At 56.5% G+C, this 12979-nt stretch overlaps 1 protein-coding gene across 2 annotated transcripts in view; it reads left to right on the top strand.

The window, feature by feature from the left end:
• ZFPM1 (zinc finger protein, FOG family member 1) overlaps nt 1–12979 on the top strand; it is a 67243-nt gene that overhangs the window by 21466 nt on the left and 32798 nt on the right. The window contains exons 1-3 of one of the 2 annotated variants that reach the window (XM_064273673.1): nt 4274–6132; nt 8456–8584; nt 11210–11338. In XM_064273673.1, the coding sequence (XP_064129743.1) occupies nt 8470–8584; nt 11210–11338 (244 nt within the window). In that variant the 5' untranslated portion in view covers nt 4274–6132; nt 8456–8469. Of the gene's footprint in view, nt 1–4273; nt 6133–8455; nt 8585–11209; nt 11339–12979 lie in introns of those variants that run through there. The other variant, XM_064273672.1, reaches the window with a different exon arrangement.

Raw genomic sequence — 12979 nt, 5'->3', positions numbered from 1 at the left:
GGAACAGACTGCCAGGGAGGGCTTCCCTGAGGAAGTGATGCCTGAGATGACACCTGGAGGAGGCATGGGAGGTCACAGATGAGGGGAGAGGGGGACATTTGAGCCCTGAGAGGTGGTGCTCCTGACTCAAATGCAGAAGATACTAAATAGACAGGTAGCAGGATCCCCATTTGGGGCCTGGGACAGCTCTTGGTGACAGGAAACCATGCCCATCCTAGCATAGTCTTTACAGAAACCTGTGGTATAAGAGGGGCAGGGGACAAGAGCGTAACAGGAGGGTGTTCTTTATCTTTATCCCTTCTACACCGACCATGCCGTCTACTAGAGAGAATTTTTTATTTTGTCTTTGGCTACCCAAATACTCCCCCCGTGACACCCCTTAAAGTGAGCTCTTTATCAGCTTCCGCAAGTTCCGTGAGGGAGAGTCAGAAAAACGGGATAGAAAGAATGGACCTAAGTGGAGGAAGGAGTTTATAGGAGAGCAGGGAGGGTAGGGGATAAGACAAAAAGCCATGGGCTGGGTGTGTGCTGGGTTTAGGGGCCAGATTGGGAGGCTCTGGGCAGCGTGGGGTCTGGGAGAATTGGCAGGGAAAGGTGATTGATATTATCAAGAGTCTAAGATTTCAGTTGATTCCTTTAATATTTTTAGAGGGAGACAAGTAAGGATTTGAGTTGCTGGAGTGTGTTTCTTTGCATGAAACTAGGCCATATGGGGAGTCATGGTAGAGCAGTGGTAAGAGCTCAGCTGCTAACCCAAAGGTCGGCAGTTCAAATCCGCCAGCTGCTCCTTTGGAAACCCTATGGGGCAGCTCTACTCTGCCCTAAAGGGTCGCTATGAATTGGAATCGACTCAACATTAAGGGCTTTATTTATTTATTTGGTTTAGGCCATATGGGACCCTGGGTTTTATTTGGGTTACATGTTTCCCCCGCACACATTTTTCCAATAAGCAGACTTACTGACCTGATAAGAGACTGGAGGAACTCCTGAGACAATGGCCCTAAGACAGTCCTCTGACTTGGGACTACAGACATTCCTGGAAACCACCTTCCAGCCAAGCAATAAAAACCAAAACCAAACCTGTTGATTCTAACTCATGATGACTCTCTACAACAGAGTGGAACTGCCCCATAGTGTTTCCAAGGAGCAGCTGGTGGATTCGAACTGCCAACCTTTTTGTTTAGTAGCGGAGCTCTTAACCATTACACCACCAGGGCTCCAGCCAAGCAATAGACAGGCCTATAAAATAAACAATAACACCTGAAAAGAACGTGCTCTGTAGAACAAACAATTACACCACACTAAAAGGGCAACATTTGCCCAACAGTAAAGATGAGAAGGCAGGAAGGGGTAGGAAAACCAGACGAAAGGAAACGGGGAACCCAGGGCGGAAATGGGGAGAGTGCTGACACAGTGTGGGGATTGCAACTAATGTCATGGAACAATTCGTGTACAGTTTGTTGAAGGAGAAACTAAGTCTGTAAACTTCCACCTAAAACACAATAAAATATTTTTTAAAAAAGCCAAATGACACTTAAAAGCGTAGATTTTATGATATGTGAATTATAGCTCAGTTAAAAAATAAATACATAAAGTTTAAAGCTCTTGTTTATTAGAAAATATTGGTTCCTGTTCTTAGAGGTACTGGGGGCCCCTGCTTGGTACTGCTGTGAGCATCTGAAGTTCTTCTTTGAGTCACACTCAGAATGGCCTGGGTGTGTTGTGATGGCAGTCGGTGGCCCCCCTTGAGCCTGGCTTTACGTAGTACAGTTGCAGTCACCAGCACCTCCCTGGGCTTGGGCTCACATGCATGCTGGGCTGTGAGTCTGAATGACCTTCCTGAGCCCAGCCTTTCTGGGGTGCACAACATGGCAGCAGTCAGTTATACACACCCACGACAGGGAACAGGCAGGGGTGTGGGGCACATGAGGGGGCCCCAAACCCCACAGGCAGGAGAATCAGGCCTGAGGGGTGGAAGCTTCTAGGAGACAGATGCTTGCTCCTCTGGACAAGCAGTAGTGAGCTCCCCGTCACAGGGTGTATACAAGCACTCTCTGGCTGACCCTTGGGGTCAAGTTGATCAGCCTTCATCTCCTCTGCTCTTAGGCCCCCTTGTGCAGTTGAGAGGTGGGAACCAGTGAGGGGAAGGGATTTGGGCTCTGTGGGATCTGGGTCTCTCCCACTGTGGCACAGGAGGCCATGCAAACAAGCATATTCTCCCCCCAGTATCCTTTTTTGTGGTCTCCCTGTTGTCAGTAGGACTGATCCTGGGCTGATCGGAGAGGCCAGTGGGCCATAGCGGTGCCTGCAGTGCCCGTCTGCAGCCCCAGCCTCTCTGGTGCCCTGGGACCCCTCTGGGCTCCCCTGCATCTGAACAGCATCCTCATCTCCACTCTTGGTCCTTTCTTCAGCGCTTTGCAGCTGCTTCATCTCTGTAGGGTGACTGCCCTTCCTTTGACGGTGGCAGGGGCACCACCGGGCAAAAAGTGGGACTCCCCAGGTTCCTACTCCAGCGCTTATCTTGAGGCCAAGTCCCCCATCCCTTGCTAAGCCCCAGTGTGTGCCATGTGGTGTGAGGCTGCGGGGAGGCAGCAGGCAGCAAGGGGCGCCCAGGGCAGGGCGCACCGAGTGGCCCCGTGGGGCTCTTTCCTCCGCCAGGGACTGCACCCTGTGGCGCCCCCTCCCCTCCCAGTGCTGAGAGCCCAGGAGGTGGTGGGTCCAGGGCCCATATCCGTTCTCAGAGAGTGGTTTTGCTCTCAAGTGTTGGGGAAGTTTTTCTAAGAGTTCTCAGTCAAACGAAGCCCTTTTCCCCAGGCCTTTGTAGTTCTCACTTGTGGGCCTGGAACCCCCATGGGTACACCCACGGCCCCCTTGGCTCCCCAGCCTCTGGTCTACACCCATTCCTATCAGATGCCCTACTGTTCATGCCCCTGCCCCCAAATGATGGGCACAGGTGGCCTCACCAACCCTGGGGATCTAGCGATTATGCTAGGCCCTCGGGCCTGGAGCCCCACGGTGTGGGGACACTGTGTGTCCTTCTGTCTCCTCCTCTCCATCTCCCTGTCCCTCCTCAATCCTCCTCCTTCTTACATGCTCTCCCAAATCCACTTTGGGCCTGGCAATCAGCTGGGCTGCTTGTTAGGACTGTGCATGAAAGGCACTTGGCCCAGGGGGGCTTGGACTGTGGTCAGAGGCTGCAGGGCTCGGGGGTGCAGGCTCCTGACTCAGCTGTGTGACCTGGCTGGCCTCCTCTCTTTGCCTCAGTTTCCTTACGTGTCAAACATCAGCTGGGCTAGAGCCCCTCCTGGCTGGAAGGTCTCTGAAGAACAGCAGCCCTGCTCGTGGGGCCCAGGGGAGGCACAGTGCTGGTGTCACACTGCCCTGGCCCACAGGTTGGGCTCTAGCCCACCAAGGCTCTCAGACTCATCTGGGTCCTGGTCACCCTGGGCTCCCACAGCCGGTCCCCTTGGAGAGTGGGAGCCTGTCCCCATTGCCTGTCTGTCCCCGCCGTGGCCCAAGCTGCCAGTTGCCTGGCTGGTGGGAAAGTCTGAATCTGTTGCTATTTTCTCTCTGTTATCAGTGCCTTATCTGGCTGCTGTGTGCCGCCTAGAGGCCAGGGTCTCTCTCTTGGCAGGGATGTCCCCCCACCCACCCACTTGCTGCCAGGGCCAGCCAGAAAAGGTATTACTATTAGATAGTCTTCTGCCAGTCTGGGTCTGTATCCTCTGACCCCCAACCCCATGTCTTCCCTCCCTGCAAACCCTCCATGGCCCTCCCCATCCCCCCATACCCTTCACTCCCTCCTCCATTCTGTGCCCCTCAATCCTCTCCACCCAGCCCCATACCTTTCTTCCCCTTCCCTATGCCCCCTCCCTATCCCATGCTCCTGGGGGCCTCCCAGTGCTGTGTCTTCACCCATGTCCATCCCCACCCCACCTCTGGGGAAGGTGTGGCACCTCTCTGGAGAGTGGAGACAGTAACCACAGCTATAATAACAGCCTGCCGACTGTGCGCACTGCCCATGGCACCGGCTTGCTGACACAGGGGCGACTGTCACACACATACCTATGTCCAGTGAGAAGACCAGGCTCAGGAGCAGAAGTGACTGCCCTCTGCCATGAGGCTCAGCAGCCTGCTGCTCCTTTTACCTGGAAGGCTTTTGTCTTCTGCTGTCCCTGCCCTGATCTCTGCTCACTTTTCACTTCCTTCAGGAAGCCTTCCCTCCACGGCAATGGCTGCACCTGTATTTTTACTTTCTTGGGGGTATCTTGGTCACTTCTGGACCTCCAGTGCCCAGTGCAGGGCCAGGCACAGAGAGGGCTCCAGAAGGATTTGATGAGTGAGTGAATGGATGAATGAGGAGCTTAGTGAATGGATGACCAGTGAATGAATGAATGAGTAAGTGAATGAATGAACAGTAACTAAAAATGAGCCCTAGAAGAAGCTAGGTCAGCCTGAGGCCCTCCAGGTATGCCCACACCCCCAGGGAGGCTGGAATTTGGGGGGGCAGGGTCATCCTGCTGGCCAGTGTCCTCCCAGGCCAGTAGGGCCTGTGTTCAGCATCAGGCTCTGCAGTAATGGGGCCTGGGTGGTGGGATGGCTCTGCCGAAGGGAGCATGAGCAAGGTGATTGTGTACTGGTTGTGCAGGCACAGGGGCAGGCTCAGGAAACAGGTTCACAGGCTGTAGAGGACCCAAGCCGCCAAGGGCTTCCCGGGGACTCCAGGCTGACTTACGCGTCCCATGTCCTTGGCCATCTGGGGGAACGGGCACAGTCACCCCTTTGGGGCAGTTTGCAGAGAGCTTGCCCATGCACACAACCAGGAGGGCCAGGCAGGGGGCTCACCCAAGCCTCCACGCACCCTGGCCAGTGCTCCAAGCCACCCCATCCACGCCGGCCTGCAGATTTGAAGTCTGAGACACCTGTCCCCTCCATCAGTGGCCTTTCACACTCTCTAAGCTTAAAAGGAGAAGGAGGAACCCCCCTCCCACTGCCTCCTCTCAAAGCCAGCGAGGCTGGAGCATGTGAAGGGAGTCGGGGTCCCCCACCACACAGAGCCACCTCGTAATTCAGTTTTAAAGCATGAAAAAAGGGAGTTGATGAAATCCCGCTATCAGCGCTGAGCCAATATGCAAAATATCTCACCCCCAATCAAATAGCTATTATGTTTTCATTTCCATTTCAGCGTCCGGCTTAATGAGCAGGAGACGGATCAGTGCGAGGGTGTCTGCTTGCCATGATAACCGAGAAGCTTGGGGCGTTTTGGGGGCTGTGCCCAACTCTGCCCTGAAGGGCCAGTGGCCACAGTTGCCCCTCACTGACACCCCTGACTGGGGAAGGAGACCAGCGCTGCTCTCTGGGGTCCGAAGGGCTCAGGGATGGGTGTAGCCTGGCTCAACACAGGCAGGGTATAGTGTCAGAAAGGGTGGCATGGGGCAGGGGTCTGAAGTCAGTCCCCTGCCTTCCTGTCCCGCTGCCCCGGCCCTGCTTCCTAGATGACAGCAAGTCTACTCCTCTTCCTGGGCCTCAGTTTCCTCATCTGAAAAGTAGGCGTGACTCAGACTTACCTCTGAGGGCACTGGGAGGCTTGGGGAGGGAGACATGCCTATTGGAGGGTAGCATTCAGGGCCTGCCTCCCCCTCCACACTACCCCCAATGAACCTGGTCCCCTGGCCACCCATATCCCTCCCATTGTCCTTTCCGCGGCTCCTCCCATCAACCCATCCAGCTCCCAGGAGTGTGTTTCCCTTCCTGCGCACCCTTTCCCACCTGCCCCTTTGTGCTGGGACCACCAACCTTCTGAGCCTCAGTTTCCCCATCTGAAGTAGGGATGTGAAGACGACCTTGCTGGGCTTTGGGAGGAGCTAAGGACGACATTTGTAAAATGCTGAGCCCAGGGGCTGGTACACAGTCAGTGCTTAATAAGCATGTGCCCCGCCCCATTTCCCAGGCCATGCTAGTCAGTGGGTGGTCGCAGTGGTTGATGTTGATCGAGCATGTTCTATGCCAAGCCCTGAGGGCAGTCCTCTGATTTGGGCCAACAACACACTTTCTCCTCTTGTATTTCCATTCGTAGACGAGGAAACCGAGGTTCTTAGAGTCCGGCGGCTTGCCTGAGGTCACACAGACACTGTAAGCATCTGTTGACTTGACTGGCCATGGGCTGGCCTGGCCCATCTGCCGGGTTCCCTAGACAGAGATCAGGATGGGGTCCCCAGAGGGGCCGGGCAGGGGTCTCTCCTAGCACAGGGCCCCCGTGGGAGCAACAGCGTCACATTGGAAGTCCTAGGCCAGTGGAGAAACCTTCCTCTGTAAGCTCCAGGTCAGTGGGGAACCAGGTGCCCCATTCCCACCCAGGAAGCCCCCCATGGGACCCAAGATGCATCCAGATGGGGTCGGTGTGGACTCAGTGGGCAAGCAGAGATGAGTTAACATATTATCGGGCTGAGGCAGCGTGGAGGCAAATTCGCCCCACCACCTCTCGTTTGTGGCGCAGTAGTGATCGCTAGTTGGCAATTGTTTCCCACGTTATCAGAGCCTTTTTAATTGTGCCGGAGCTGGAATTAGCGGCATTAGACTAAATTGCCGCACCGCCTGGCAGCCCCTTTCTCCACGCTTATCATGACGGCTTTGTGCAGAGCCAGGGCCTTTGTGTTCCACAAATGCACATGCTACGGGGCCTGGGCTCCCTGGGTGGCTCAACTCACCTGGGTGGGCATCTCAAGTCAAGTTGCCCTCCTGGGGGCCACAGCAGGTGTGGAACAGAGTGTGTCTGCTACTGTTCCCAGCATCTCCCCCGCCCCCATGGAAGCAGGTAGCTTTGTACCCATTTATCAGAGCAGACAATCGAGGCCCTGAGGCCCAATGGCTAGGTGGGCCACCCAGTCTCCACAGCTCTGCAGCCACCCTTCCAGAGTGAGAAGAGCCACAAGAGGTGTAGGGGCTTCTGGAAATGGGCTGGCAGGTGGGCTGACCACAGGGCCATATACTGCCTGCTGAGGCTGGAAGGGAGAAGCTGGCCTGCTTGGGGGTGAACCCAGGGCTCCACCTCAGCCCTGCTTTCCTGGCCCTGGCACGTGCCGGGGGAGGTCATGGCAGGTGGGTCCTCACGCCTGTGCCAGGGCACAAGTCGAACCGGTCCAAGAAGTCTCCGGCCCACCCCCAGAGCCTGCAGTATGAGCTTGGCCTGGAGCCGGTTCCTGTGTGGTCTGAGTCCAGCCACCCACCCTCCTGTAATTACAGCTCTGAAGTGTCCTAAACCCAAACCCACTGCTGTCGAGTCAATTCCGTCTCATAGCAACCCTATAGGACAGAGTAGAACTGCCCCATAGAGTTTCCAAGGAGCGCCTGGTGGATTAGAACTGCTGACCTTTTGGTTAGCCGCTGTAGCACTTAACCACTAGGCCACCAGGGTTTCCGAAGTGTCCCAGGGAGGCTGGAACTCGTGGTGGAAGCTAGGAAGCAGAGGGCTGCAGTTAGAGAGTCCTTTGCCTGAGACCCTCCGTGGCTCTCCAGGGCCCTTGGATTCCAACGCACTTCTCCCTATGGTGCTGAGATAGTGGGGCCTGGCCCCTTCCTCCCTTCAGCCTCAGCTCCCGTCACACCACCCCATTCACTCAGCAGCCGCCCAGATAACTGCCTTCCACTTCCTCCACCACACTGGGCTCCACCCCACCTCCAGGCCTTTGCTGGTCCCTCTGCCCAGACCTCTCTTCTCAGCCATCAGTCTCATACCAAAAGCATCATCCCTGCTGATCTCCCAGAAGCCTCTCCGTCTCTCTTTTCCCTCTCCCTCTCTCATTTGCTCCCTCCATGCTCCTTTATAACATGTTGTTTTTCGTGTGAGGCCCATTTACTTTTCTGTGACCATCTCCCCACCCTGGCCTGGAAGCCTCCCTGTGTCCTAGACACTGCCTGGACTCAGGTGTCAGCATACACAACCACCAAGCCATTGCCTGACCCATGTCCACCTGTGATCAGAGAGGTGGGCTGAAATTCAAACAGACAAAAAACCAAATTTCCCACCTCCCCGCTTTGTGTGAATCGCTAGATTTTGAAAGTCAGCCAGAAACTGGGTCATAGACTCTCTCACCCATCACAGTTCCCTGGGCCCTTCTGTCCCATGGACATGCACTGGCATCTATGCATCTGTGGCTGATGGTGGGCGCTATCCAGCTATGTGTCATTCTTTGCTGGGCAGGCAGTCAAGGGCATCCACAGGCCCCACAGCAGGCCTACCCACCTCCCCCACCAGCCATCAGCCCCTCTTCTTTCATCCCTGGCCAAACCAGACAGAGGAGGAGGGTAAAGGCACCAGAAAGGAGGATGCTGATGGCCCCCTCCACACCTTGAGCCCTGCCTCACATCGGCCTGTCGGGGTGGTAGGAGGTGGGTCTGGAGCTGGGTGGGCGTGGCCCCACAGCTTCTCAAACACCCCTCTCGGATGTGTCCACAGGTTCCCTCGGAGATATGGAGGCCAGAGAGGAGGCACAGGCTGTGGACATGGGCCTCACAGAGAGGGAGGCAGCAGTGCTGGAGCCAGAACCTGCAGGGGAGCCTGAGCCCCCAAGCCCTTCCAGTGGAGGTAAGTCAGGGGACGCACGTGGGGACCCAGGGTCTTGCTCCACTGTCCACCTTGGGACTTCCTGTCAGCCCTTTCTCTTGTGGAGTCTCAGCTTCTATGTCTGTGGAATGGGTGTCTGTAGACTGCCATCCCTGGTGGGGGCCAGGAGAGGCCTGGGCATCTCGCCTCCAGGGGCCTGTACCCTGGAGCACCTGAAGGGGTCCCAGGAGTAGCCAGGGAGAGGAGGGACACACCTGTTCAGCAGGTGGGTCTTGGAAATCCAGCTCTGTGGTACAGATGGGGAAATTGAGGCCCATGGGGAACGGTCTAGCTCAGGGTTAGACAGGTAGTCACATGGGCCATGTGAAAGCTTCAGTTTACTCTCAATGGAATGGAATAGTGAGGCCATCGTTGGGGGCCTTGGTGCCTGCTTTGGGCTCTGTGCAGCCTCAGTGCCTGGCGGGTGCTGTACCTACCAGTTCCTCCTGTTAAGGTGTGGAAATAAGACTCAGAGAGGTCAAGTGACTTGCCCAGGGTCATAAAGCCTGCAAGGACCTGACTGGAGCCTAGATCTGCACGTGAGCCCATCCAGGTCAACCTGGATTCAGGCTGGTCTCCCTCCCCTCCACCTACTCCTTGCCCTACCCTGGGGTACCTCAAAACTCTCCTTGGGCCCTCCTGCTGGCAGCTTCCCAGGGGGCATTTCCCAAGCCAAGACAAGGCCTTAGAAGGAGGGCCTTTCCTCCAAGAGTGAATTAACCTCGAGGCCTCACTGCTGGAGCCAACATCTCAGGTCAACTGTGCCTGAGACCCCGGGGTAGAGCCTCGCTGAGATGGGGCACTGTGGAGGTCAGCACCCTGTTTTCCTGATCAGGACACTGAGTCCAGGAGAGGCAGGGGCTCTCTGCCCAGTTGGCCTGCTTCAACCTTACATCCGTTCCATACCCTTTGCACGCAGAATCTGAATTACCCCACACTACAGTCTGATGGGGGAGACATAGCCACAGATGGCCATTTGGGCAGGTGTTAAGTGGGTGGTGCAACCGAAAGTTAAGGGGAGACAGGGTTCTCAGGAAGACCTCTCCTCTCCATAGAGATGGAAGGCCATGCAGGGCCACTGTGCCACACACATAGAAAGGGCAGGTGGGGCAGAGGCCCTAGCACGTGCAAAGGCCCTGGAATGGATTAGGTAGGTAGCAGAAGCAGTCTTAGCGTGGGCAAAGGAAGCTGAGGGCTGGGTGCTAAGGAGGCAGGCAATCCCAGACCCCCGGCAGCGAGGGGTCCTTTTCATGCTGGACCCCCCTACCACAAAACCCCAGCATGCCTAGTCTCAGAACTTCAGGATTCCCCACTGGGACGGCCCCCAGGCCTAGGAGCCCAAAAGGCCTCTTCCCTCAGACCTTGTACATCCAGCCAACTGGACCCTGTGGCCTTGTCTAGCAGCCAGGTCACCAAGGCCATATTGAGAGTGAGGCAGGGCCAGCAGGACTGGAACCCAGGGCCAAGGCTCTCACCTCCCTGGGGCACCCTCCCACCCAGGATAGTATCATGGGTCTGGCCTCTGGCCACTGCCCCAGGCTCCAGAAATTGTCAACTGTTATTATTATTCCCTTTGTCATCACTTCTTCAGCGACCCATATTGCTGCGTGCTGGGCCAGAACTCAGACCCCAGAGCCCATGCGCCACCCTGCTGAGCCTCAGTTTCCCCATCTGCATGGCCACGAACAAAGGGAATGCTCCCAGGTAGTGGCCCCTTATCATCCTGCCATCATCATTACTATTAGGAGCTGCCCTGAGGGAGCACTGGCGGAAGGGCTGAGGTGGGGGGCTGAGATCTGCCAAAGGGCAACAGCTCCTGGCTGGTCGACTTTGACCCAGAGCCCAGTCCTCTTATCTGATTTGGGAGCAGAGCTCCACGGGGGTGGGGCGAGGCCGGGAGGGAGCTGGAAAAAGCAGCCGGGGCTGTACCTGGCACTGGCCGGTGGTGATAACGTGGCGATGGGCGCGATAAGGTGACGCAGGAGCAGTATCTGCTGCTCGGGTGGACCCGGCTCAGCTCCCTCGTGGTGGCTGGGGCTCGAGTGCCAGCCACTTTGATTTATAGCCAAAAATAATAGGACTTTTATACTGCGTGATTGATTTATTTGATGTTAATCACAGCCCTTATCACTAGTATTAATAATCTGCTGGGTGCACAACGTCACCAAGGGGGGGCTTTATGGGAACGCATCGATTGGGGGCTGCAGTGGTTATCAGGCCTGGCTGGGAAGGCAAATATGCCCTTTGGGCTGGAATTGGGTGCGGGGCCGGTGAGAGGATGGAGAAAACCCAGGAGCCGAGGCATTCGTGTGGCTGCAGCCTGGGTGTGCCCATAGGCCATCCGTGGCCTCTAATTATTAACAGCAACTGGAATAACAATTATTATTGCAACAATTAATGAGGAATGGGGGTGCTAAAAGCTAAGAGAAACAGTGGAATGTCTGACCCCCCCCCCCAATTAGAATGAGCTGGGGCCAAGAGCTGGGAGGTGGGAGGACCTGGGGCCTACGGCCACCATGCCAGGCCTTAGTATCCCTCCCAGGTGGGGTGGGCGAGGCAGCTTACTGCCAAGGGGGGCAGCAACATGATGATGTTTTCTTTCTGCAGACACAGAGCCACCCATATCCCCACCACCGCAGCCACCCCCCACACCCCCAGGAGGTCCTGAGGAGATAGAAGGGCAGAAGCCAGAGACACGGCCAGAGGAGGAGTCAGGCAGCACCTGGAGTGGACCAGGTAACCACACAGGCAGGGTGGCAGCAGTATCTCTCCAGATCACGCTCGGGTCTGGTGTCCTGGGGGTCCTGGAGCTGGGCTACCTGGAGCCTCAGGGTGGAGTGGCCCTGCTCAGCCAGGAATGCTGGTGGACACTCACTGGGCCCAGGCCTGTCCCTGACCTGAAGTCCAGTGGGCCCGTGTCGCTGCAGCTGGCCTGAGGAGGCACCTGTGCTCAGCCATGGGCCACATCATCCAGACAGGACATACAAAGGTCTGGGTGGGAAAGGGGCAGGTGGCAGTGGCAGGAAGGCTCTGCAGCAGGCGGAGCAGCCAGAACAAAGGCGGCAGTGGGGGTTGTGCAGGCGTGCCGGCACCACCCAGCGCTGGGCTCTCCCAGTCGCCCGTGGTAGGCACTCAGAGACACATGGTGGAGACCTCGGGCAAGTGCCAGGCCCCTACCGGGTAGGAGAGGAAGCTCTGCCCAGGGGGCTTCAGCCATTCTTGCAGGGAGTTAGGTCCAAACAGCCAGTTCTGGCCAAAGGGGAGTCTTTGACATGGTTCTGTCGCTGCTCATTGCCTCTAGTGGCAGCTAAGCTCTGGACCTCAAGTCCCCTTCCATCCTTGGCCACCCCTTCAGGATCTGCCTCATTCCACCCACCGATAAGCTCAGGGAAAGCCAGACCTCCCGTTGTTTCATCATCCATAATTAATAACTCACTCACTGAACGTGGGGTAGCATTTGGTACAGTTTTCCAGGGTGACCCTATCCAGGTCGGTTCTCAAGAGCCTGTGGCAGGCATGAGGGTCTTGCTGAGGAAGGGCCCATCTGGGCAGGCCAGGTGAGCCACAGTAGCCCTTGGATGAAGGGTAGACAGAGGCTGGGCACTGGGCAGGCACATGGTGGACACACCATGCACTTATAGGGTGTTTGCTGTGTACCAGACATACAGCCCTCAGGGAGTGTGTGTGTTCTATAATAACAAATGAGGTTTGTGATGGGTGGAAAAAAACATGGTGGAGAGAAAACATGTGGCAAGGGCCTCACCTGCTGGGGACCAGGGCAGCCTTCTCCAGGGCAAAGAGGAAGGGACCCCCATTCCTACTATGGAGGCCCCAAGGGGCCAATATGGGAAGGCTGTCAGAGTTAGGCTCCTGCCAGCTCCTGTTCCAGTGACTGACTGCTTGGCTGGGCTCTAAGAGTGCCAGATTGATTGGTGTTGTCTGCTGCAGACATCCAAGGTAGACGTGGTGGCACACGCGCCGTGTGGTTCCCTGCTGACTTAGCACAGCCCGCTCCCTTGATCGATGGGCGTCCAAGGCCCAGAGAGGAGGGCCTGACCTAAGTAGTCAGGGCCAGGATGGTAATCCCCACATGTGGAGAAACCAAGTCCACTCCTTTCCCCTCCAGCCTGGATGGACTGTGGGGCTGGCCACTGAACGGAGCAGCTGTGGGGGAAAGTATGCCCATTGTCCTCACACTGTGGGGACCCCACTGCGCCAAGGAGGGGCTGAGGCAGCGAGCAGGGAAGGACACGTCTTCAGCCATCCATGTTCTGAATGGCCATCTGCTGCAGAGCCCTGCAAGGGTTGATCCTGGCAGTGAGTGCCACCATTCACCATAGCAGGTAGTGGTGAGTGTAATTATTGTTCCAGGTGCTC

The sequence above is a fragment of the Loxodonta africana genome, chromosome 21 (assembly GCF_030014295.1).
Source record: "Loxodonta africana isolate mLoxAfr1 chromosome 21, mLoxAfr1.hap2, whole genome shotgun sequence".
Classification (NCBI taxonomy): Eukaryota; Metazoa; Chordata; class Mammalia; order Proboscidea; family Elephantidae; genus Loxodonta; species Loxodonta africana.
Note: the sequence above shows the minus strand (reverse complement) of the source record. Positions and strands in the feature narration are given on the sequence as shown.